The 26,206-nt window shown below is 52.1% G+C and overlaps 1 protein-coding gene across 3 annotated transcripts in view; it reads left to right on the forward strand.

The window, feature by feature from the left end:
* Positions 1–26,206, forward strand: part of ren (renin) — an 86,612-nt gene that overhangs the window by 51,002 nt on the left and 9,404 nt on the right. For all 3 annotated transcript variants that reach the window (XM_038820939.1, XM_038820937.1, XM_038820938.1), the window contains exons 7-8: positions 5,318–5,462; positions 25,941–26,039. In XM_038820939.1, coding sequence (XP_038676867.1) covers positions 5,318–5,462; positions 25,941–26,039 — 244 coding nt within the window. The remainder of the gene's footprint in view (positions 1–5,317; positions 5,463–25,940; positions 26,040–26,206) is intronic.

Here is a 26,206-nt window from a genome sequence, read left to right on the forward strand (position 1 = left end):
ATACCACTATTCCTGCTACCTGACTACTTGATGCCCTATGATTCAAAGTGGAATTAAATGTGGTGCTTACGTATAATAATCTTTATTGTCACAAATAGGCTTACATTAACACTGCAATGAAGTTAGGTTGTGGGTCAAGGCCCATTGCAGAGACTTAAATGCAAGTATCTAGGCTGACACTGCAGTGGTGTGCTGCACTGTTGGATGCTGTCTCTCAAGCTGTGGCATTAACCTTAGCCCTCCCTGGGTGGATATCAAGGAGTCGAGTGGGCAACGGGTGGATGGGTGAGGATGTAGGGTGGCAGGTAACTGGGTGAGGGGGAAGGGAAGCATCTGGGTGGGTGAGGGGGTAGGGTGGCAGGTGAAGGGGGTCTGCGGAGCTTGGAATGGGGTCAGGGGGTAATCGGGGTGTCCAAGATGTATTTTCTTTTAATTTAGAGTACCCAATTATTTATTTTCCAATTAAAGGGCAATTTAGTGTGGCCAATCCACCTAACCCGCACATAGAATCATAGAATCATAGAATTTACAGTACAGAAGGAGGCCATTCAGCCCATCGAGTCTGCACCGGCTCTTGGAAAGGGCACCCTACTTAAGCACACACCTCCACCCTATCCCCATAACCCAGTAACCCCACCCAACACTAAGGGCAATTTTGGACACTAAGGGCAATTTATCATGGCCAATCCACCTAACCTGCACATCTTTGGACTGTGGGAGGAAACCGAAGCACCCGGAGGAAACCCACTCACAAATGGGGAGGATGTGCAGACTTCACACAGACAGTGACCCAAGCCGGAATCGAACCTGGGACCCTGGAGCTGTGAAGCGATTGTGCTATCCACAATGCTACCGAGCTGCCCATCTTTGGGTTGTGGGGGTGAAAGCCACACAAACACAGGGAGAATGTACAAACTCCACACGGACAGTGACCCAGGGCTGGGATTCAAACCCGGGTCCTCAGCGCCATAGGCAGCAGTGCTAATCACTGTGCCATGTATCGCCCAGTTCAGGAGGTGGGATTCAGGGTGGGTAAAGGGGCTGGGGAGGTAATCGGTTGGTCCAGAGGGTAGTCGAGGGGGGGGCTTGAGGTTGAGTCAGGTTGGGGGGGTGGGGTAGTCGAGTCTGAGGGGGTTTGTCCTGGTCAATGTTTTTTTAAAAACGCATTTTATTCAAACTTGTACCAAAGTAGGTCACAACAAATAAACACCACGGGAAACATTCTTCCCAACAATCAACTATACAGTTTGAACAGATTTTTCTCCTTTTTCACCCCCCCTCCCCATCACCCCCCTCCTCCCCCCACCTCCCCTGCGACAAACAGCTCCTCAAACACAGTCACAAACATTCCCCACCTTTTCTCAAACTCCCCTGCTAAGCCCCTTAACTCATACTTTATCTTCTCTAACCGCAGGAAGTCATACAGGTCACCCAACCAAGCTGCTACCCCCGGTGGCGATGCCGACCGCCACTCCAGCAAAATTTGTCGCCGTGCAATCAAAGGGGCGAAGGCCAAGACATCGGCCTTCCTCCTCTCCATGAGCTCCGGCTTCTCTGAAATCCCAAATATCGTCCGGGACCACTCCCTCCTCCACTATCCTGGCTAAGACCGCAAACACCCCAGCCCAGAATCTTCCCAATTTTTCACAACCCCAAAACATGTGCGCATGATTCGCTGGAACCCACCCACACCTCTCACAGTCTTCTGCTACCCCCTGAAAGAACCCACTCATTCTCGCCCAAGTCATATGCACCCTGTGCACCACCTTAAACTGTATCTGGCTCATCCTTGGTCCCGTTTACCCTTCGCAGTGCCTCACTCCATACTCCCCAATTGATCTCCATGCCCAAATCCGCTTCCCATTTCTCCTTGATCTTCACCACCCACTCACCTCCCAGCTCCCCCAGCCACTTATATATATCCCCAATTTTTCCCTCCCCTTCCACATCCGGAAGCAGCAGTCACTCCAGCAGGGTGTATCCCGGCAATCTAGGGAACCCCTTCCACACCTTTCGGGCAAAGTCCCTAACCTGTAGATACCTGAACTCACTACTCCTCGGCAGCTCTACCCTCTCCCTTAGCTCCTCCAGACTGGCGAACCCTTTCTCCAAATACAAATCCCTCACCTTGACCAGCCCCACTTCCCTCCACCTCCTGTATAAACCCCCCCCCCCCCCCCCCCCCCCCCGGCTCAAACCCATGATTCTCGCACCGACATCCCTTCCACCCTAAAATGCATCCTCAGCTGATTCCATATCTTCACCGTGGACTGCACCACTGGGCTCCCTGAATGCCTACTCGGAGCCATTGGCAATGCTGCTATCCTCATAGCCCTCAAACTAAACCCCTTACAAAATTCCTCCTCCATCCTAACCCATTCTACCCCTTCTCCTTCCCACCCTTCTCCTTCCCACCACCGCCCCACCTTGTCCACATTCGCTGCCCAATAATAATGAAGCAAGTTTGGCAACGCCAACCCCCCCCTGCTGCCTCTGCCTCTGTAGCAGGGTCCTCCCCACCCTCGGCACCTTCCCCGCCCATACAAAGTCAGAGACGATTGTGTCCACTTTCCGAAAAAGGGCTTTGTATAAAGATCGGGAAAGCCTGAAAGATAAACAAGAACCTCGGCAGAATGTTCATTTTCACCACTTGGCCCCTCCCCGCCAACGTTATGTGCAGTATATCCCACCTCTTAAGATCCTACCTGGCCTTCTCCACCAGCTTCGTTAAGCTCCACTAATGGGGCCCTGTCCAGTCCCTCGTTACCTGAATCCCCAAGTACCTAAACCTATCCCTCGCTACCGTAAATGGCATCCCCCCTAAATTAGCCCGTTGTGCCAGCTCATTCACCAGGAATACCTCGCTTTTCCCTACATTCAGCTTGTATCCCGAGAGCCCTCCAAACCTCCCCAACAGGCCCATAATCCTTCCCTTTCTCTCCAACGGATCCGAAACATACAGCAAGAGGTCATCAGCATAGAGCAACATCCGATGCTCCCTCTGTCCCCTCATTATCCCCTGCCACTCTGCCAACCCCCTGAAAGCCATCGCCACTGGCTCGATGGCCAGCGCAAACAGCAGCGGCGACAGTGGGCACCCCTGCCTCATACCCCTGTGTAAGTCAAAACTTTGTGAGCTCATATCATTCGTCCTCACCCTCGCTCTTGGCGCCGCATACAGCAACCGTACTCATGCCACAAATCTCAGCCCAAACCCAAACCTTCCCAAAACTTCGAACATGTACCGCCACTCCACCGATCAAATGCTTTCTCCGCGTCCATGGTCACCACCACCTCCGGTACCAGAGCTCTCAATGGATTCATCACCACATTCAACTGCCGTCTTATATTACTCGCGAGCTGCCTGCCCTTCACGAAGCCTGTTTGATCTTCTGCAACCACCCCCGGGACACAATCCTCCATCCTCCCCGCCAACAACTTAGCCAATACTTTCACATCCGCGTTCAACAGTGGTATGGGTTGATACGACCCACTTTCCACCGGATCCTTCCCTTTTTTGGAGATTAGTGTGATTACTGCCTGCTTCATCGTCTCCGGCAACTCCCCCTTCTCCAATGCTTCATTAAACGCCCCAACAGATGTGGTGCCAGGTCCGCCGCAAATTCCTCATAAAATTCTGCCGGGTACCCATCCGACCCAGGGGCCTTCCCCGATTTCAAACCCCTGATACTATCCAGCACTCCCTCAGCCCTAGGGGCGCCTCCAACGCCTCTTTGCTTCCTCCACCTGGGGAAATTCCAGCTCCACCAGAAACCACCCCATGTCCCCCTCCTCACCTCCTGGGTCTGCCTCAAAGTCCCTGGTAATACTCTCTAAATGCCTCATTTATCTTCCCTGGCTCTGACACCACATCCCAAGCCCCAGTCCGGATCTTCAATAGTTCCCTGGACGCAGCCTGCCTCCGCAGCTGGTGCGCCAGCATGCGGCTCACCTTCTCCCCATACTCGTATTGCACCCCTCTTGCCCCACGCAGTTGCCATACCTCCCTCCCCATTGCCAGCCTGTCAAATTGCCCCTGCAACTTTTTCCTCCTCGCCAATCCCCCCACGGTGGGCACCCTTGGATATTCCCTGTTCACCTCCACTATCTCGCTCACTTTTGCCTCAGAGACCTTTGCGCTCGGTCCACTTCAGGTGCCTTATCCAGCACCCCTTCTGCCACTAGTCCCGCCAGCATCCTCGAGACGTACCTCGTGGCACTCACACCTTCCACTCCTTCAGGCAGGCCCACTATTCGCAGGTTCTGTCTTCTCGAGGTATTCTCCTGCTCCTCCACCTTTGCCCTCAGCGTTTTACAAACGTCTCCTAGGAGCCCCACCTCCACCTCCCGAGCCACCACACGATCGCTGTGGTCCGAGATCACTCCTTTAATCTCCCGAATCTGTGACCCCTGCATCTCCAAACACCTCTCCATCCGCTCCAAAGTACTCTTCAGGGGTGCCACAGCTTCTGCAATGGCCTTTGCATGATGCTCATGCATTTCTTTCCTCTGTTTATGGAATTCCTCCTTAATAAAAGTCATCAGTTCCTGTATCTGGGGCCTTACAGCTTGCCCCTCCCCCGCCTGCATGCTGGAAGAGACTGTCTGTGAAGCACAAGACTGTTTCAACTTTCCAGCCAAACCTCTCACTGTTTTCTGCCAGGTCCGGTGATCAGAAGACATACCATTCCAGGGGTAAACTACTCCTCCAACATTCACCTATGCCTTTTCATCAAAATTTCACCCGGATCTGGGTAAAAAGAGCCCTTTTCTGTGACTTTGAACAGGAACAGCCCTTTATGTGACCAGTCACTCCATGGTCACAAGCGGAAGTCCTGGTCAATGTTTCCCCCTCGATCAACATTGCAAAAAAACAGATGAATTTCTTGTTATTGCTTTGCTGCTTGGGGAACCGTGTGGTGCACACTTTACAGTCATGACAAAACTTCAAAGGCATTTCATTGGCTGTAAAATTAGAAAGTCTTGAGGTTCTGAAAGACATTGTCGGAAAGCAGGTGTGCGGCATTGGGATTCTCAATCTAGAATTCTGCCCTAAAATGAGACTTTAAGCCAAACCCAAGTTGACAGTCCTACCAAATGATCCTTGGCTGAATCTTCCCAAGAAACGTCTCCAATGTCCAGACCTACAGTGGCCATCCTTGCAAACAATCCAGTCCTAATTGTAATCGTCAGGACATTGTTCTCCTAATCAGCAACCAGCAATCTCCAGCAATTAATAAATTACAGATCTTCTTCATCACCTTTGAGGGCAAGAACGATTTCCTTTCATGAATCTTGTTCTTTTTCCTCTTTTTAGAATTTCTGTCAATGGGGAGTTATTACTCTGCAGGAAAGGATGTGCAGCTGTCATTGATACTGGATCCTCCTACATCACAGGACCAGCTGCAGCGGTTTCCTCGCTCATGACTACTATCGGAGCCACGCTCCTGGCAGAGGGAGAGGTAAGGGCAGGAGTCATTACTTTGCCAGCTGTGTTCCAGTGGGTAGCACGGTTGCCTCCGAATTAGAAGGTTCTGAATTGAAGACCCACTCTGAGGTAGTGTGGCCCCTTTAAGGGAGGACGGGTTTGATAGGCCACGGGACCAGCTTGGGGCCATTCGCAGAGGAGCGCGCATGCCCCGGCCAATAGAGAACTTGACAGGGCACTGGGAGCAGGACCCCGGCTGTGTGGACCCCGGAGCTGAAGTGATTAGACCTGTTATAGTGTCAGGATTCCCCGTTCTGGAGCCTTCGTGTTCCTGCCAGTGGAGAATCGCTGCTGCTGTCCGCTGGCGCTAAGGGAAGGGCTCGGTATGCAAATCTCTCTCCTTCACCATGCTAATTTATGCGTGGGGGAAGAGCTCAATAACAGGTCACACCTGTCCCCTCCCCCACAGTATGCAGGCATGACGGTGACCCAACACCCCCCATTGGTACCCTCAGACCCCCACCACATTCCTCACCACACCCCTCGTCAGACCCCACACCAGAACTCCTCACCAGACACCCCCCATCAAAAAAAACATCAAAGACTTCCGGTTGCGGCTATGACCAGCTAAGTCGCACGTTTGGCTGCTCCTGCTACAAAGGTGTTTTCGGGCCGATTGGAGGGCCCCAACGGCGCTGTAAGGACAAATCCCGGTGGGGGAAGGCTCCCTGAAGAGAACCAGACCAACTTTATGGTCGGTACCCGGAGTGGGGTGGTAAAGAAAGCAACAGCAGCTCCCCAAAAAAAGCGGGGGAATAAGACCAAAATGGCGGCCGGTGGCGCACCCGAGGAATGGAGGAAATGGGCGGAGGAGCAGCAGGCCGCTCTCCTGCGCTTCTTTAAGGAGCTGAAAATGGAGCTCTTGGAGTCAATGAATGCGACGACCACCAGGCTGATGGGAGCCCAGGCGACCCAAGAGGCGTCGATTCGGGAGCTGCAGCAGGAGATGACTGCGAGGGAGGAGGAGGCCACGGTCCTCGTGGGAAAGGTAGAGGTGCACGAGGCACTCCACCTGAAATGGCAGAGCCGTTTTGAGGAGCTGGATACCCGAATGAGGCGGAAGAACCTGAGGATCTTGGGCCTGGCAGAAGGCCTGGAGGGGTCAGACCTCCCGGGATATGTAGCAGAAATGCTGAGCTTCCTGATGGGGGCAGGGGCCGTCCCTTCGCCCCTGGAGCTGGAAGAGGCCTACAGGGTCATGGCTAGGAAGCCAAGAGCAAATGAGCCCCCGAGGGCGGTGCTGGTGCGGTTCCAGCGACTCAGCGACCGTGAGAGAGTGCTGGAGTGGGCCAAGAGGGAAAGGAGCAGCAAGTGGGAGAATTCGACGGTGAGGGTCTACCAGGACTGGAGTGCAGAGGTGGCAAAGCGGCGGGCCCGGTACAACCGGACGAAGGGGGTGCTACATGCAAAACGGATCAGGTTCGGAATGCTGCAGCCAGCGCGCTTGTGGGTCACCTACAGGAACCAACACCACTATTTTGAGTCCCCAGAGGAGGCGTGGGCCTTTGTACAGGAAGAGAAACTGGACTCGAATTAGACCCAGGGGATACTTGGCGGCCGTAGCCGCTCGGGTACTTTCAGCTGAACTCTTTGTTTGGATCTTGAACTCTTGCTGGGGGTTTTTCTTCTGATGTTTTTTCCCCCCTTTGCCAACTTCCCTTAGTTATTGTTATTGTGGTTATTCATGGTTATTTATGGTTATTTATGCTGTTTGGTAGAGGGCGACTGTTAAGTACATTGTTATTGGTTATCTATCTGTTATTTATAATGTTAAGTTGGGGAGGCGGGACGGGGGGGGGGAGGGCAGATCGGGGATATGGGCTCCTAGGGGGGGTTCTTTACAGGCATGGATGGGGATGGGGGTGGAACTGAAGATGGCGGGGTGGGGTGTGGCAGGGCAAAAGCGCGGGCTTTCCTCTGTTTTCCCGCGCGCGGGGCAGAGGAGGGGGGAGGGGAGGAGTGCGGGGCGTGGCTAGCAATGGCGACCTTTCCCGCGCTGGAGCGGGGCCAGGGAGGAGTGGCAAGGGGGGGGAGCCCCCCCCCCGAGCCGGGGGGAGTCGGAGTGTGGCAGGAGCAGCCAGGTCAGCGTGAACCAGCTGACTTACGGGAGTACGATGGAGGGTACATCGCGGCTAGGAGGGGTCCTAGCCTGGGGGGGGGGGGGGGAGGGGGGTTAGGGAGGGACACCGGGTTGCTGCTGCAAAGACCAGAAACGGGAAGTGGAGGACTGGAGAGGTGGGGGGAGGGGGACATCGCCATGGGGAGCGGGTCAGAAGGGGAGGGTCGACCCGGGGCGAGCAGGGAACAGGACATGGCTAATCGGCAGGGGAAGGGGGCGGGTCGTCCCGCGACCCGGCTGATCACTTGGAACGTGAGGGGGCTGAATGGGCCGGTCAAGAGATCAAGGGTATTCTCACACCTGAAGGGACTGAAGGCTGATGTAGCAATGTTACAGGAGACCCATTTGAAGGTAGTGGACCAGGTTTGCCTGAGAAGGGGGTGGGTGGGACAGGTGTTCCACTCTGGATTGGACGCAAAGAACCGGGGGGTGGCGATTCTGGTGGGAAAGAGGGTGTCGTTCGTGGCGGAGGAGGTGGTGGCGGATAAGGAGGGTAGGTATGTGATGGTGAAGGGTAAGCTGCAGGGGGAGAAAGTGGTGATGGTCAACGTATATGCCCCGAACTGGGATGACGCGGGTTTTATGAGGCGCCTATTGGGCCTCATTCCGGGACTGGAGGCAGGGGGCTTGATCATGGGGGGGGGACTTTAACACAGTGCTGGACCCCGGGCTAGACAGATCGAGCTCAAGGACCAATAGGAGGCCGGCAGCGGCAGAAGTGCTGAGGGGGTACATGGAGCAGATGGGAGGAGTAGACCCATGGAGGTTTGGTAGGCCGAGGGCGAGGGAGTATTCCTTTTTCTCCCACGTCCATAGAGTGTACTCCAGAATCGATTTCTTCGTGTTGAGCAGGGGGCTGATCCCGAGGGTACGGGAAGCTGAGTACTCGGCCATTGCGATCTCTGATCATGCACCACATTGGGTGGATGTGGAAATGGGGGAGGCGCGGGACCAGCGCCCGCTGTGGCGGCTGGATGTGGGGCTGTTAGCGGACGACGAGGTGTGTAAAAGGGTCCGGAAGAGCATTGAGAGCTATCTGGACTTGAACGACACGGGTGAGGTGCAGGTGGGGATGGTCTGGGAGGCCCTGAAGGCAGTGATCAGGGGAGAGCTGATCTCCATAAGGGCACACAGAGAAAGAAAGGAGAGGCAGGAGAGGGAGAGGCTGGTGGGGGAGCTATTGGAAGTGGATAGGAGATATGCGGAGGCACCAGAGGAGGGGCTGCTGGGAGAACGGCGCAGCCTGCAGGTCAAGTTCGACCTGCTGACCACCAGGAAGGCAGAGACACAGTGGAGAAGGGCACAGGGCGCGGCCTATGAGTATGGGGAAAAGGCGAGCAGGATGCTGGCACACCAGCTTCGCAAACGAGATGCGGCTAGGGAGATTGGGGGAGTGAAGGAGAGGGGCGGGAAGGTAGTGCAGAAGGGGCAAGAAGTGAATGGGGTCTTCAGGGATTTTTACAAGGAGTTGTATCGGTCTGAGCCGCCGACGAGGAGAGGGGGAATGGAGGACTTCCTAAACAAATTGAGGTTCCCAAGGGTCCAGGAGGGGCTGGTAGAAGGGCTGGGGGCGCCAATAGGGCTAGAGGAGCTAGTCAAGGGAATAGGTCAGATGCAAGCGGGGAAGGCGCCGGGGCCCCCCGACAATGTCGCAGGCTCTGATCTCCCTGATATTGAAGCGGGATAAAGACCCCGTGCAGTGCGGGTCCTACAGGCCTATCTCGCTTCTGAACGTGGATGCCAAGTTGCTGGCAAAGATCCTGGCAGCTAGAATAGAGGATTGTGTGCCAGGGGTAATCCATGAGGACCAGACAGGGTTCGTGAAGGGGCGGCAGCTCAACACGAACGTGCGGAGATTGCTGAATGTAATTATGATGCCGGCAGTGGAGGGGGAGGCTGAGATAGTGGTAGCGCTGGACGCGGAGAAGGCATTCGATAGGGTGGAGTGGGAGTACCTGTGGGAGACGTTGGAACGGTTTGGGTTTGGGGAAGGGTTTATTAAATGGGTGAAGTTGCTCTACTCGGCCCCGACGGCGAGTGTAGTGACAAACGGGAGGAGGTCGGAGTATTTCGGGCTCCACCGAGGGACCAGGCAGGGATGTCCCCTATCCCCCCTACTTTTCGCACTGGCGATTGAACCGTTGGCGATGGCACTGAGGGGTTCAGGGGGGTGGAGAGGACTGACTAGGGGAGGGGAGGAACATCGAGTATCGCTGTATGCGGATGATCTACTGCTGTACGTGGCAGACCCAGAAGGGGGAATGCCGGAGATAATGGAACTATTAGCAGAGTTTGGGGACTTTTCGGGGTACAAACTAAATTTGGGCAAAAGCGAGGTTTTTGTGATACACCCGGGGGATCAGGGAGAGGGTATTGGGAGACTCCCCTTCAAGCGAGCAGGAAAGAGCTTTAGGTACTTAGGGGTGCAGGTGGCAAGGAACTGGGGGACCCTCCACAAGTTGAACTTTTCCAGGCTGGTGGAACAGATGGAGGAGGAATTTAAGAGGTGGGACATGGTACCGTTGTCGCTGGCGGGGAGGGTGTAGTCAATCAAAATGACGGTCCTCCCAAGGTTCTTGTTTTTATTTCAGTGCTTGCCCATCTTCCTCCCTAGGGCCTTCTTCAAAAAGGTGACGAGTAGCATCATGAGCTACGTGTGGGCGCATGGCACCCCAAGGGTGAGGAGGGTCTTTTTGGAGCGGAGTAGGGACAGTGGTGGGCTGGCACTACCCAATCTCTCGGGGTATTACTGGGCGGCAAATGTGTCAATGGTGCGCAAGTGGATGATGGAAGGGGAGGGGGCAGCTTGGAAACGAATGGAGAGGGCGTCCTGTGGCAACACAAGCCTGGGGGCCCTAGTAACGGCACCATGGCCGCTCCCCCCCACGAGGTACACCACGAGCCCGGTGGTGGCGGCCACCCTCAAGATATGGGGGCAGTGGAGGCGACACAGGGGGGAAATGGGAGGTCTGTTGGCGGCGCCAATAAGAGGGAACCATAGATTCATCCCGGGGAACATCGACAGGGGATTTCAGAGCTGGTACAGGGTGGGCATACGGCAGCTGAAGGACCTGTTTATAGAGGGGAGGTTTGCGAGCCTGGGAGGGCTGGAGGAGAAGTTTGAGCTCCCCCCGGGAAACATGTTCAGATATTTACAAGTGAAGGCATTTGCTAGGCGGCAGGTGGAGGGGTTCCCCCTGCTCCCCAGTAAGGGGGCGAGTGATAGGGTGCTCTCGGGGGTCTGGGTCGGAGGGGGGAAGATATCAGACATCTACAAGATAATGCAGGAGGCGGAAGAAGCATCAGGGGAGGAGCTGAAAGCCAAGTGGGAAGGGGAGCTGGGAGAGCAGATAGAAGACGGGACGTGGGCGGATGCACTGGAGAAGGTCAATTCTTCCTCCTCGTGTGCGAGGCTGAGCCTCATTCAATTTAAGGTGCTGCATAGAGCTCACATGACGGGGACAAGGATGAACCGGTTCTTTGGGGGTGAGGACAGGTGTGTCAGATGTCTGGGAAGCCCAGCGAACCATGTGCATATGTTCTGGGCATGTCCGGTGCTGGAAGGGTTCTGGAAGGGGGTGGCAAGGACGGTGTCGAAGGTGGTGGGGTCCAGGGTCAAACCAGGATGGGGGCTTGCGATCTTTGGGGTCGGGGTAGAACCGGGGGTACAGGAGGCTAGGGAGGCCGGAATACTGGCCTTTGTGTCCCTAGTGGCTCGACGAAGGATATTAATTCAATGGAAGGACGCGAGGCCTCCAAGCGTTGAAACTTGGATTAACGATATGGCTAGCTATATTCAGCTAGAAAGGATCAAATTTGCCCTGAGAGGGTCGGTACAGGGATTCTCCAGGCGGTGGCAACCTTTCCTTGACTTTTTAGATCAGAGATAGGCGTACGGGGTCGTGGCAGCAGCAACCCTGGGGGGGGGGGGGGGGGGAGGGGAGGGGGGGGGGGGGGCAGCAATGGTCGTGGGGGGACAAGCACGACTGTAACGCGGGCAAGTCTGCTCGCTGCTCATGTCTGAAACTGTAGGCTGCCTTGTTTGTTAAGTTGTTGCTTGGGGGGGGGGGGGGGAGGGCTGGGGCGCGCGAGAGGGCGGGCGAGGGAGGGATATTTGCCTAGAGGGATTGTGTTGTAAATAATTTAAAAATTAGTAGGGGTAAATGTCTGTATGGAAAAACTCTTTCAATAAAAATTATTTAAAAAAAAAAAACATCAAAACCCACATCAGAACCACCTAATCAGACCCCTAAAAGAGACCCCCATCAGACACCCCCCCATCAGACATCCCCATCAGACACCCCCCCATCAGACACCCCCCCCATCAGACACCCCCCATCAGACACCCCCCCATCAGACACCCCCATCAGACACCCCCCCATCAGACACCCCCCCATCAGACACCCCCCCATCAGACACCCCCCATCAGACACCCCCCCATCAGACACCCCCCATCAGACACCCCCCCATCAGACACCCCCCCATCAGACACCCCCCCATCAGACACCCCCATCAGACACCCTCATCAGACACCCCCCCATCAGACACCCCCCCATCAGACACCCTCATCAGACACCCTCATCAGACACCCCCCCATCAGACACTCCCCATCAGACACCCCCCCATCAGACACCCCCCATCAGAACTCACATCAGACACCACATCAGAACCCCAAACAGAGACTCCCAACAGAGACCCCCATCAGGCACCCCCATCAGGCACCCCCCATCAGACACCCTCATCAGGCACCCCCATCAGGCACTCCCATCAGGCACCCCCATCAGGCACCCCCCATCAGACACCCCCATCAGGCACCCCCATCAGGCACCCCCATCAGGCACTCCCCATCAGGCACCCCCATCAGGCACCCCCCATCAGACACCCCCCCCCCCCATCAGACACCCCCATCAGACACCCCCATCAGACACCCCCCCCCCCATCAGACACCCCCATCAGACACCCCCCCATCAGAACCCCAAACAGAGACCCCCATCAGAGACCCTTTGAAGTGCACTTTGGCCTCCGAAAAAGCCTCTGGCACTTGTAACAGCCACTGCTTTAAACACTGTTGTCTGAGGCAGCAGATGTTAGGGAAGGGTAAATGAAAATGTAATGATTTTTCACTCTACTGCCTGGACCGCTCTTCAGCTTTCAGGCAGGGGTGAATGATAGGGGTCTCTGATGGGGGATCTGTGGGGGGGGGGGGGGGGGGGGAGAGAGTCTGATGGGGGTGATTGATTGTGGGGGTCTGATGGGGGGATGATGGGACCTGATGGGGATTTGATGGGGGAATCTGATGGGGATGCTGCCAGGATCATGGGAGGTGTCATTGGGGTCTTCGGGTAACCCTAATATGTCATACTGTAGGAAGGGGGGAGTGACCCATTATTCCTGAGGCGGGATGGGGAGGGGAGAATGCTCCTACTTGTCAATGGGGAGGAGTGGGGGGGGAGGGCACGATTTGTGTTGTGTGGGGGGGGGGACAGGGGCCTTCTGATGGACTTTGGGTGGCACCTCAGTTATTTTCTGATCCCCTTGACCCACCTCGAATCAGGGCCGCACTTGGGCAAACTTGCCCACTCGGTGAATTTCCCAGCGTGGGAGCCAAAACATAACGGGAGGGGTGGGGGCCCGGGCTTCTGGCCCGTTAATGACATTAACATTTTTTTGAATGCTAGCTTTGCATCCTCCAGCTACAGAAGTCGACGAGGCTTCAGTGATCGTTGCAGAAGAACAGACTTTCAAGTATATAAAGGCTGGAACTCAAAGTTACATTTTGTCCACTTACACTGGGGAGCACCAACACACTCCCTTGGTGTATACGAGCAATAGGCCCATTCTTCTTTGGTTGTTGTGGAAGGACACAGACCCATCCTGATGAGAAGAGACTCAATTGGCCGGAAATGTTTAAAAAATTGAGATGGTGTCCTTCAAGATATCCTGAGGAGGCAGGAGGACATTTTTCACAACGAACTAGACTGGATCAGGGGAGTCAAAGACAAAATCTATGTCAACCCAGATTTGATGGCCAAGTTCTTCCGAGCCAGACCAGTGCCCCATGCCCAATATCAGAGGGTTAAAGCTGAGCGTAGAACTGGGCACAATCAGACCCGAGGGGACAGCACCCATAGCCCCCGTACCCAAACCGGATCAGTCAAAAATAATTTGCAGGGACTACAAACTGACCATATATCAGGCTGCCAAGGTGGATAGGTACCCGATTCCCCGAATCGAGGACCTCTATGTCAAGCTGGTGGTGGTGGGGGAGGGGGCTCACCTACTCTAAATTGGATCCTAGTCATGTATACCTCAAATTAGAATTGGACAAAGAACCCCAGACGTTTGCCACAATAAACGTCCACAAGGACCTTTTCCAGTACACAAGACTATTCGGTATCACTTCAGCCTGTGCTATTTTCCAGAGTACGCTGGAATATCTCCTCCCAGGGATTTCCACGGTGATGGTCTACCTCAATTACATTCTAGTCACTGGCACCACTACTGAAGAGCGTAGGTCCAGCCTGGCGTACATGTTAAGGAGATTTAAAATGTTCCTTCCAGACCTCAGAAGTGACCTATCTAGGATTTTGCAATGGTGCGACAGGGTTGTCATCCCCTGGAGGAGAAAGTCAAGGCTATACGCAAAGTCCCAGAACCCGGAAATGTAAGTGAGCTCAAACCCTCCCTCGGTATGGTAAATTATTGCGCGGAAGATTCATTTTGAATTGAGTCAAAACACCGGCACCTTTACACCAGCTACGAAAGAAGCATCTGCAGTGGCAATGGAAGGAACCCCAAGAACAAGCTTTTCAAATTGTGAAGAAAACTGTGCAGTCCTGAAATCTTTTGGTACATTTCGACCCTGGAAAATCGATCGTGCTCACATGTGATGTGCCCCCTTATGCCACCGAGGCAGTTTTGCCCCACAAGATGGGGCTACGGTTCTGTGTCCCCCCACTGCCTTTGCCACGAGGACCCTCTCAGAATTGGAAAGGAACTATGCCCAGAGTGAGAAGGAGGGCATTGCAGGCGTGTATGGTGCGAAGAAATTCCACCAATGTGTGTATGGACGGTGATTTGGGGTAGTCACTGACCGCAAGCCACGACTGAGAATGTTGGGGGAAGACAAGCCTATACTCCCAATAGCCTGGGCGAGGGTGCAGCATTGGGCCTTGCTGTTTGCCGCCTATAGTTATGCTTTCCAACACCTGCCAGGCAGGCAGATTGCCAACGCAGGTGTGCATTGAGCCGGCTTCCCTTGCCGAAGAGCATCCCGCCTCCACTGAGACCCTAGGGGATCGTATTGGCTTTGAACTTCCTCGACACCCTGTCAGCGACGGCCGGACACATTTGTAACTGGGACCCAAAAAGATCCCATACTATCAAAAGTGAAGCGAATGAGACACACGGGGTGGCATTATGGGAAATCTGAGCAATTAAGATCTTATTTTACCAGTCAGGGTGAATTGACCTGCGAGTATGTTTTAATCTTGTTGGATGTTCACTCTAAGTAGTTGTATATAAAGGAAATAGGGATCAAGAGCTTGCGGCCACGATAGATTCATTGCAGTGAGTTCTTGCTATTGATGGGCTTCCAGAGTCCATTGTGTCTGACGATACCACCCCTTTACAGGCGGCCATGCCCAGGGTTTCACCTGATCCAATGGCATTCACCACACCAGGATGGCCCTCGCGTCCAACGATTTGACTAGGCGAGCCATTCGTACCCTCAGGAAGTGATGCACAAACAGTCTAATAAACCACTAAACCAATGATTGGCCAATTTATTTATTGTCATATTCAACACCCCACACCACAAGGGGGGGGTCACAGCTGCTGCGTTGCTCACAGATCTTCGCCTCAGGACCCATTTGGATCCCGTGCAGTAGTAACTACGGATTTGGCAGGGAGGGTGGGGGCACGTCATGCCTCCCAGAGAAGTTAATGGACTGCTTGGAGGGAGAGTGACAGGACTTTCTTGGTAGGAGATCCGGGGCTGGATTCTCTGATCCCCGATGCCGAAATCGTGATGCTCCGCCCCCTGTATTCACAGAGCACACCGCGCCACGTATCCATGGCCTCAGGCCATTGCCTGAGATCCCCCTCCCCCCCCCCCCCCAACCGCCCACGGTCCCGACGGCGTGGGCCTCTCTTGTCCAGCACCGCCACAGTCGGGGGAGGGCCGATCCGCGGGCTGGGGTGGGCATATTCAGAGCTGGGGGCACTGTGGTGGGGCGGTCCAGGACGCATGAGTGGCTAAGGGGAGTACTATTGCGTGGGCCGAGTCCGCTGCAGGCCGCCGCCGCGTGCATGTGCGGCCACGGGGCCCGGCAATTCTCCAGGCTGTATCGGCAGCTGGAGCCAGGTGCTCTGCGCTGCCTCCCTGCTAGCCCCCAGCAAAACGGGGAACAGGTAGCCGTTTTGCGCCAGTTTTCCTGGCGTAACACGCCAAAGTTCCTATGCCGGCGGGGGACGTCAACTCCAAATCAGAGAATCCAGCCCCCGGTTTTGGTTTGTAACGTCGCCTGGGGGCCACCTTGGCTATTTGGATGGATCGTGGCCCAATCAGGGCCTGGGTCATATTTGATCAATATTAACAGAAGGATTGACAAAAAGCATGTCGACCACTTGAGGAGTTGGGGGAGGGGGTGACAAACCCCAATCTGCAACCAATAAGTTGCATTGGTGTAATTGACACTCCTGCAAATGTTTTGGACCAAATAGAACTGAGGACCCCTGAATCCACTCAGCCAGCCCCGCCTGTGGAAGCCGCTGCTGTATTTCCCACGAGGGAAAATGTTACTTCACCCAGATCAGCTCCTTGTTAATTTGATAATGATTTGCACTCAGTGATATCATGGGCTGCAGGCCATTATGGTCATTGCCAACACGGAGATAATCCAGCAGTGACTCATTGTGTTGGGTGATTAATCACCAGAATTACAACATTGTTATTAACTGAACACATCACCAGGCTCTGACCTCATCCTCAGGTATTTATTCAGTCAATCTAAAATCACTGTTTGTTTGCTTGTTTTGTTGAACCTTCTTCAGATGCCTCTCCCCCCCCCCCCCCCCCCCCCCCCCCCGCCCCACCAAAAGAAAAATCCTGGGGCCTAATAACAGCTACCTCAGAGGCTTGAGCAACATAATTGAGTCTGGCACTCCAGGACTGAGGAGGTGCTGCTCTGCCTGAGGTGCCTCTTTCAGATGAGATGTTATATCGAGGGCAGGTCTGTCTTCTCAGGTGGACAAGAAAGATCCCCTGGATATGGGGATTCTCCTGGTACTCTGGCCCTCAAACAGCACCACTAAAAATAGTCATTAACAATATTGTTGTTTGTTGGATCTTTCTGTGTACAAACATGTTGCCGTGTGTCATATACCGCGTGGGTCTTATGGGGTGGGTATGCTTCCCTCTCCCGTGGTTCTCGAGGAGTACGAGCCCCCCAGCTGAGGGGCAGGAAGACTCCATTCAGCTACGTCTAAAAGGTCGGACAGTAAGGCACGGCCGTAGAGTGATCCGATAAGGATCCACCAGGAGTTGTATATGATGTAACTGTAAAGAAATCAATGTTCTTCATTCTTACTCAGTGTGGACTGCCCATGTCCTTATTAAACCGGGTTACCCTGTGTTACAGTGGTAACTACACTTCCATAGAGACATCAATTGACTATGAAGTGCCTTAGGAGGTCCTGAGATTGTGATAGGCAGTACATTTCTATAGCAGTGTTGTAGAACAAATGACTACATGTATCTAGGGCTACAATGACAATATTTTGGCCTCATGCTAGAAACCCCCTTGTAGACGACACAGGTAAATGTTGTCTACGAGGAGCAGTATAGTTCCTTCCCCAGTGCAGATTATATAGCCATGTTAATGATGACATTGAAAGAATAGCAGCAGAAGAGGCACTCTAATTGCCTAAAGCCAACTAGATGCACTAAATCAATAATTCTTGGGCAATAATGAGCCAATGTTAAAATCCACAGGAAATTCTCTGGCAACTTTTGTTTCCCTTTCAAATCTTCAGAGACATGATGATCAAAAACACTTGGGTGCATGCCCATGTCATGCAAATGTCATGTGAGAGTACCTTTAAGAAATGGGTGTTTATAAATGGGTGTGTATATAAATATCGGTAGTGAGAGTACCTTTAAGAAATGGGTGTTTACTACTGCAGTGATGTCAGAGAGTGGGTGGAGCTGGGCTGTCTGTCAGAGTTTTACTTTCATTTTTGAGCAGGCTGCAGGGTGTGTTTTAGTTTTGTTTTCAGTGTTGGAGCTGAAGCCAGACCAAGCAAGTGTACTGCTGTTCTCTCTGCCATCAAAAGACTATCTTTTGATCATTTGGTGATTTCAGAATTATAAATGTTTTCAGTAGTGACTTTAACCTGATGTGCTTCTGATAAAGGTTTTGTTTTTAAGTCGTATGGGTGTTAAAAAGGAAAGCTTAAAGGTTTACTTAGTGTTGTAGTCTTTGGGGGTTGTATTTGAATTAATGGTTGCTAAGATGGTCACTGTATGTTTTAAAAAGGTTAACTTGAGTTCATAGACTAAACACTGTTTTGCTTTAAAAAATACTTTTCCATTTCTGCTGTACCACACCTGTAGAGTGGGCCGTGTGCTCCCCATACCACAATCTAGTAAAAGTTGTGGGTCATGTGAACTCCATCATACACTTTGGGGTTCTCCAAACCCTGGCCCATAACACAAATGTGAATTGTGAGATCACTGACCGCTCCGATGGTTCTTCTTTTATTTAGTAGTCAGGAATTGAATTCTCCGTAGCTGGGTGCCATATGTGACTCGAGGCTATTGTGACAGCCAGCACTACTGCAGGAAGTGGACAAAACATGAGCATACTTCGTTTACTGCAATTGAAAATCAAGTCATTGCATTGCTACGATTACAGATGCGAATAGTCGATTTTGATAGTTGATAGACTAACTCTGGAGATTGAACTCTAATGTCTGCGATGTGTTGGGTAAGCTGGGTCTATGTGGACTGCGTTTGATGCAGTGTAGAGAGAGACAGGCTTCCAACAGTTGATGAGATGCAACACGATTTTATTGAACATCTAACTATATTACATGCTTAACTATGGGTTGACAATGTGCTGACTTGACTGGAGACCTGAGGCTCGCCTGACCAGACTAACTGACTACCACATGGTGTTTGCACTGGCTGTGCTCATGAGCTCTGACTGTCTCAGAGGCTGGATCCCTAGAGAGCGGGAAAACTGGTGCCCTCTGGCTTTATAGTGGTCGTGTCCTGTCTGGTGAGTGGCTGCTGTGTTCTGTGTGCTCACTGGTCATCCTGTGTGTCAATCACTGCCTGTCTGCACTCCATCATATACATGGATGTATATTATGACAGTCTGGACTGGAATTCTCCGGCCATTGCGATTCACTTTTCCTGCCAGCAGCGCACCCCTGCCCATGGGTAGCCCGGCGGAGTGGGTGACTTCAAGGGGAAATCCAATTGGCAAGCGGCACCCATCAACAGACAGCTGGGGAATCAGAGAATCCAACCCCTAATCTTTTTCCAGCACCATTCCTTACATCAGTACTTTTCTGGTCAGCCCCCTTTTTAATCTGTGCTGTGTCCATCTTCTGTTTCACAAATCTCCCCATTGTGGCCTTGATTTCATTTGCGAAATCATGGAACCACTCCAGGTTGAGTGGTGTACTGTCGGATCCCCAGCTTTTAGCAGCGAGCAGGAGCAAATTGAGCACATGATTTATAATAATAATCTTTATTAGTGTCACAAGTAGGCTCATGTTAACACTGCACACTCTGGCGCCTGTTCGGGTACACTGAGGGAGAATTCAGAATGTCCAATTCACCTAACAAGCACGTCTTTCAGGACTTGTGGGAGGAAACCGGAGCGCCCGGAGGAAAAGCAATGTGATTCTGATCAGATACTTGACTTTCTTTTGTGATGTTGATTATTATTGGTACATTGATCAGAACACCTGGGAAACACTTTGGGGATTTTCATGCTTCCGCAGACAGGATGGGCTGAATGGCCTCTTTCTGCACCGTAACAATTCTATGATTTTGAGTGAGCAGTCAGAGCCTGGGTTCAACATCTCACCTAAACGGCAGCAAGAACTTTTGACAGTGCAGCACTCTCGCAAGGGCTGCTTTGCAGTGGGAGTCTGGAATTTTATGCTCAAATCTCTGGATGTGTGACCTGAACTCACAACCCTGTGATTCAGAACCAAGAGTGCTCCCAACTAACTCTTGGCCACCACCTAAACCGTTTATAGTTATAAGTGGCGAAAGCAATTGGGGTGATTCTCCGAGCCCCGTTCCGGGCCGGAGAATCGCTGCAACCGCGCCACGACGCCCCGACACCAGTGCGCGATTCTCCAAGTTGTGGAGAATCGGCGCCATTTGCGCCGGCGCGTTTGATGCGCCGCTGGCCGCTGGAATCGGCAGGGCCGCCGATTCTCCGGCTCAGATGGGCCGGCGGGAACTCTGCGCGAACGGCCGGGGGGCAACCCGTGGGGCGGGGAAAAGCGATCCTTCACCTGGGGGGGGGGGCCTCTGATGGGGTATGGCCCGCAATCGGGGCCCACTGATCGGCAGGCCAGCATCTCCCCCCCCCCCCACCCACCCACCCCCCGTGCCTACTTTGTTGCGCGGCCGGCCCCTGAACACCGACACCATGTTGAATCGGGGCCGGCGCGCTGAAGAAGTCCCCCGCGCATGCGCCGGTTGGTGCCGCCCAACTGCACATGCGCGGGCTGGCGCGGCACCCAATTGGCGCCAGGGTGGGAGGCTAGAGTGGCGTGAACCGCTCCAGCGCCGTGCTGGTCCCATGTGGGAAACAGAATCGGTCGTCCCCGTGCCCGTTTTGCGCCGTCATGAAACGCGACGGCGTTCACGACAGCGCGAACACTTGGGCTCCATTTTGGAGAATCGCCCCCATTGTTTAGGGTGGCAGGGTAGCACAGTGGTTAGCACTGTTGCTTCACAGCTCCAGGGTCCCAGGTTCGATTCCTGGCTTGGGTCACAGTCTGGGTGGTGTTTGCACGTTGTTTCCTCCGGGTGCTCCGGTTTCCTCTCACAGTCTAAAGATGTGCAAGTTAGGTGAATTGGCCATGATAAACTGCCCTTAGTGTCTAGAAAGGATAGGTGGGGTTACTGGCTTACGAGGATAGGGTGGGCTTAAGTAGGGTGCTCTTTCCAAGGGCCGGTGCAGATTCGATGGGCTGAACGGCCTCCTTCTGCTCTGTAAGTTCTATGATCAAGAAAACCTAGCGTTTAGTTGCTGGAAGTTTGAGGTTCAATATTGGCTGCCAGCTTTTGTTGTGCTCTGGCCATTAATGGTGGCTGGTATCCAGGACAAAGGTGGGGAGAGTCGGTAAACATGGCCCACCCCGTTACTAAATGAAGCTCTCTTGCTCTCATACTGAAAGATAAAGAAGAAAGACTCGCATTCATATACAGTCTTTCACAACCTCAGGGTATCCTTCACAGCCAATGAAGGGCTTTGAAGTGTTGGAATGTAAGTGTTGTACTGTGACGGTTATGCTCCCATTGATCTACATAATCTTACTTCTTCCACTATGAAATATAGCATTAAAGTGGGACATTTTCCAGTCTTCACAATGTCACTACAAATAGAAAATACTAGTATGCCGAGTAAGTATGGAACTTTGTTATAAATTATTAAGTGTTCCCCCATGATTGGAACAGAGAGGCGACAGTGTTTCTAACCCATTCTGTACCCGCCCTTGGTGTTTTTTGATGGGACAGCTTGGAGAGGGGTCTTTACTCTAATCCCTGCTGTACCTGCCACTCGGCTTGCCAATCCTCCCGGATTATCCTGGTCTCGCCAGGAATTAAAGGGTACGCGACACTATGAGAGGAACAGCACAGGGCAGCACGGTAGCACAAGTGGATAGCACTGTGGTTTCACAGCGCCCGGGTCCCAGGTTCGATTCCCTGCTTGGGTCATTGTCTGTGCGGAGTCTGCACGTTCTCCCCGTGTCTGCGTGGGTTTCCTCCGGGTGCTCCGGTTTCCTCCCACAGTCCAAAGATGTACAGGTTAGGTGGATTGGCCACGCTAAATTGCCCTGAGTGTCCAAAAAAAGGTTAGGAGGGATTATTTGGGTTACGGGAATAGGGTGGAAGTGAGGGCTTAAGTGGGTCGGTGCAGTCTCGATGGGCCGAATGGCCTCCTTCTGCACTGTATGCTCTATGTTCTAACACGGGGATATATCGCAGAGGTGGGAGAATTAAATAAAAGAAATAGATTTCTTTCTATGTATTATTGATAAGAAATGTTGGAAATAGTGAAGGAGAGGCCGTTTGACAGATAGTCATCTGGTGATGGAGAATCTATTCACTTTCCAATCAACTGTGGCGAGGCAGGGAAGTTTGATAGCGGATATATTGAGTGACATAATGGCGAAGGGGTCTGGGTGGGTTGGGAGAGGGCAAGGGTGGGGAGGTGGGCAAATTCATGGGAAAAGGTCATGTGATAAAACCTCCAGGAGTCATTCGAGCCAGAGTTTTTCTTTATAAATTTAGAGTACCCAATTATTTTTTCCAATTAAGGGGCAATTTAGCGTTGCCAATTTACCTACCCTGCACATCTTTGGGTTGTGGGGGTGAAACCCACGCAGACACGGGGAGAACGTGCAAACTCCACACGGAGAGTGACCCAGGGCCGGGATTCGAACCCGGGTCCTCAGCGCCGTAGGTTCGAGCCAGAGTTGACCTCCCGACATTTGACTACTTCAGATGACTACATAAACTGGGACAAGTGCAGGTTGAGACAAATCCTACCATCCACTGGAAGGAACTAATTGGAGATTGAAGCAGATCGATTCTGATTCAAAGAGCCTGGCTGGAGAGAATCTCTTATTACAATAACTCTGGCTGCTCCCTTCTAACAGTCGCCTTGGAAATGAAAATTCTGGCCTTCACTTCAGGTGTCAATTGATTTGTGTTTCGGTTTTTCTAGCGACGCCATACTTCTGCAGCATGCTTCCCCATCTTCTCAGTTATCCAAAGTCCATCACCATGGTTACTGCCAGGAGTCAAAGTAGTTTCAAACAGAAAATCTAGTATACCGAGCTGAATGAAGCTTCTCCTTAAATAATATATGAGACAACATCATGTGTTTATTTCCCAGGGCAGAACCACATTTATTGGGCCTCCAGGCTGTTTAAACATGAGAATTTGTACGTTTGGACCTTTTTTGCTCTCCCGGTATGACTTCACACTACCTGAGTCACAGATCTTATCGAGAACCATTGTCAGGGTCCAGTGTTCACTCAGTCACTGGGCCATGGAATGGAGGAAGGTCCTAAGTACAATGCTTTCCCTGGCAACTGTGCTATGTGTTATCTCATGGTGGTGGTGAACAGCAATCAATTCCAGAGGAAACTAGATAAGCTTAGGGTGACACGTTGTCACATTAGTTAGCACTGCTGCCTCATAGTGCCAGAGACCCAGGTTCAATTGCAGCCTTGGGTGACTGTATCTGTGGAGTTAGGCACGTTCTCCCCCGTCTGCGTGGGTTTCCTCCGGGTGCTCCGGTTTCCTCCCACAGTCCAAAAATGTGTAGGTTAGGTGGATTGATAAATTGCCCCTTATTGTCGAAGGGATTAGATGGGATTACAGGGATAGGGCGGGTCAGTGGCCCTAGGTAGGATGCTCCTTTAGAGGGGCAGCATGGTAGCACAATGCACAGCGCCAGGGTCCCAGGTTCGATTCCCGGCTTGGGTCACTGTCTGTGTGGAGTCTGGAGTCAGCGTGGGTTTCCTCCGGGTGCTCCGGTTTCCTCCCACAAGAAGATGGAATGTTAGGTAAATTGGACATTCCGAATTCTCCCTCAGTGCACCCGAACTGGCTTGGATCAGAAATTGGCTAGCTGAAAGAAGACAGAGGGTGGTGGTTGATGGCAAATGTTCATCCTGGAGTTCAGTTACTAGTGGTGTACCGCAAGGATCTGTTTTGGGGCCACTGCTGTTTGTCATTTTTATAAATGACCTGGAAGAGGGTGTAGAAGGATGGGTTAGTAAATTTGCAGATGACACGAAGGTCGGTGGAGTTGTGGATAGTGCTGAAGGATGTTATAGGATACAGAGGGACATAGATAAGCTGCAGAGCTGGGCTGAGAGGTGGCAGATGGAGTTTAATGCGGAAAAGTGTGAGGTGGTTCACTTTGGATGGAGTAACAGGAATGCAGATTACTGGGCTAATGGCAAGATTCTTGGTAGTGTAGATGAACAGAGAGATCTCGGCATCCAGGTACATAAATCCCTGAAAGTTGCCACCCAGGTTAATAGGGCTGTTAAGAAGGCATATGGTGTGCTAGCCTTTATAAGCAGGGGGATTGAGTTTCGGAACCACAAGGTCATGCTGCAGCTGTACATAACTCTGGTGCGGCCACACCTGGAGTACTGCGTGCAGTTCTGGTCACCACATTATAGGAAGGATGTGGAAGCTTTGGAAAGGGTTCAGAGGAGATTTACTAGGATGTTGCCTGGTATGGAGGGAAGGTCTTACGAGGAAAGGCTCAGGGAATTGAGGTTGTTTTCGTTAGAGAGGAGAAGGCTGAGAGGTGACTTAATAGAGACATATAAGATAGTCAGAGGGTTAGATAGGGTGGACAGTGAGAGTCTTTTTCCTCGGATGGTGATGACCAACTCGAGGGGACATAGCTTTAAATTGAGGGGTGAGAGATATAGGACAGATGTCAGAGGCAGTTTCTTTACTCAGAGAGTAGTAGGGGTGTGGAACGCCCTGCCTGCAATAGTAGTAGACTCGCCAACTCTAAGGGCATTTAAATGGTCACTGGATAGACATATGGATGAAAATGGAATAGTGTAGGTCAGATAGGCTTCAGATGGTTTCACAGGTCGGCGCAACATCGAGGGCCGAAGGGCCCGTACTGCGCTGTAGTGTTCTATGTTCTATGTTCATTTCATGAAGACGTTCCTCCTAAACTCAGTCCTAAATCTACTTCCCCTTATTTTGAGGCTATGCCCCCTAGTTCTGCTTTCACCCGCCAGTGGAAGCAACCTGCCCGCATCTATCCTATCTATTCCCAGACAGAGCGGATAGTCAGAAGCTTTTTCTCAGGGTGGAAGAGTCAATTACTCGGGTACATAGGTATAAGGTCCGAGGGTCAAACTTCAGAGGAGATGTGCGAGAGAAGTTTTTTTACACAGTGGGTGCCTGGAACTCGCTGCCGGAGGAGGTGGTGGAAGCCGGGAAGATAGTGACGTTTAAGGGGCATCTTGACAAATACATGAATGAGATGGGGAACAGAGGGATACGGACCCCGGAAGTGTAGAAAGTTTTAGGTTAGACAAGGCAGCATGGTCAGCTTGGAGGGCCTGTTCCTGTGCTGTACTTTTCTTTGCTGGAAGGATGGAGAGATTAAATGACAAACAATCTTTTAAATCCAATTTGTTCTTGTCTCCCCCTTTCCTCTGCACTTGCTCAAAATGTATTATATCTCTAACTTTCTACAGTTGTGATGAAAGGTTAATGGGCTGAAACATTAATTTGGTTTTCCACTCCATGGATGCTGCCTAATCTGCACAAAGTATTTGCAGATATTATTCACCTTATTAATTAACTGTGTTATCTGACTTGCCATTCAAAACGTGCTTCCTAGCAAATCAGCATTGCCAGTAGTTTCTGCTCAGCTTTGGGCCTTTGTGGTGGAGAACCCTGAGCAACTCGATAAGTTTACTTTAATAGCTGCTAGCTCCGCAAGGCTTGAGCAATAGTCCCATAGTAGTGGCGTGGAGCCAAAATAAGAGCAGCTTAAAGACACTACAAGTCGTCTGAACCTTAAAGCAATACATCACAGAAAAAGCCAACTCTGTGCTTATCTCGACTCGATGGGCCGAATGGCCTCCTCCTGCACTGTAAATTCTATGGTTATCTTAAAAGGAGCAACCACATTGTGTCTTCTCCAGCGCAAAGCCAATTGCTAGGAGAGACCTTGTAAAATTATATTTGTATTTAACCAGAGAATTATGGGACCTATTTACAAACCAGAGATCCTTGATCAACTTGAATAGGTGTGAAATCAGACTTAATAGTTGTTAATCATAGAACAGACTTGCAGCCACAGTGGTAGAATTACAGTTTACGTTGCAGCTCTCAAATTGGTGGCGTACTGATTTCGTAACTGATGGAGGAGTAAAGGGAACCAGGGTTGGTGTCAATTAGGAAGGAAGACGTAAATGGCTTGGGATAAGTGCCGATCTAAATCAGTAAAAGAATTGGATGCCCTCAAGTGGCGTTTTCTCATTCCTACTTTCTCATCTCCCTTTCCACTTCCCATGCAGTACATCGTGGATTGTGACAAAATACATCTACTGCCTCACATTTCTTTCAACCTGGGAGGAAGGAACTATCTATTAAAGGGTGAAGACTACATTATGAAGGTGAGTTTGAATTATAATGTGGGGGAAAGGGTCGAGAATTTGGCTGGGGATTTTCAGCCCCCCCCCCCACGGTGTGTTTTCAGCAGCAGAGACGACTCGCGATTGGCTACCGGCGGGATGTTCCTGTACAGCCAAAGTCTACGCCGCTCCCGCCCACCCTGCTGCTG

Source organism: Scyliorhinus canicula, chromosome 15 (assembly GCF_902713615.1).
Source record: "Scyliorhinus canicula chromosome 15, sScyCan1.1, whole genome shotgun sequence".
In the NCBI taxonomy this organism is placed as follows: Eukaryota; Metazoa; Chordata; class Chondrichthyes; order Carcharhiniformes; family Scyliorhinidae; genus Scyliorhinus; species Scyliorhinus canicula.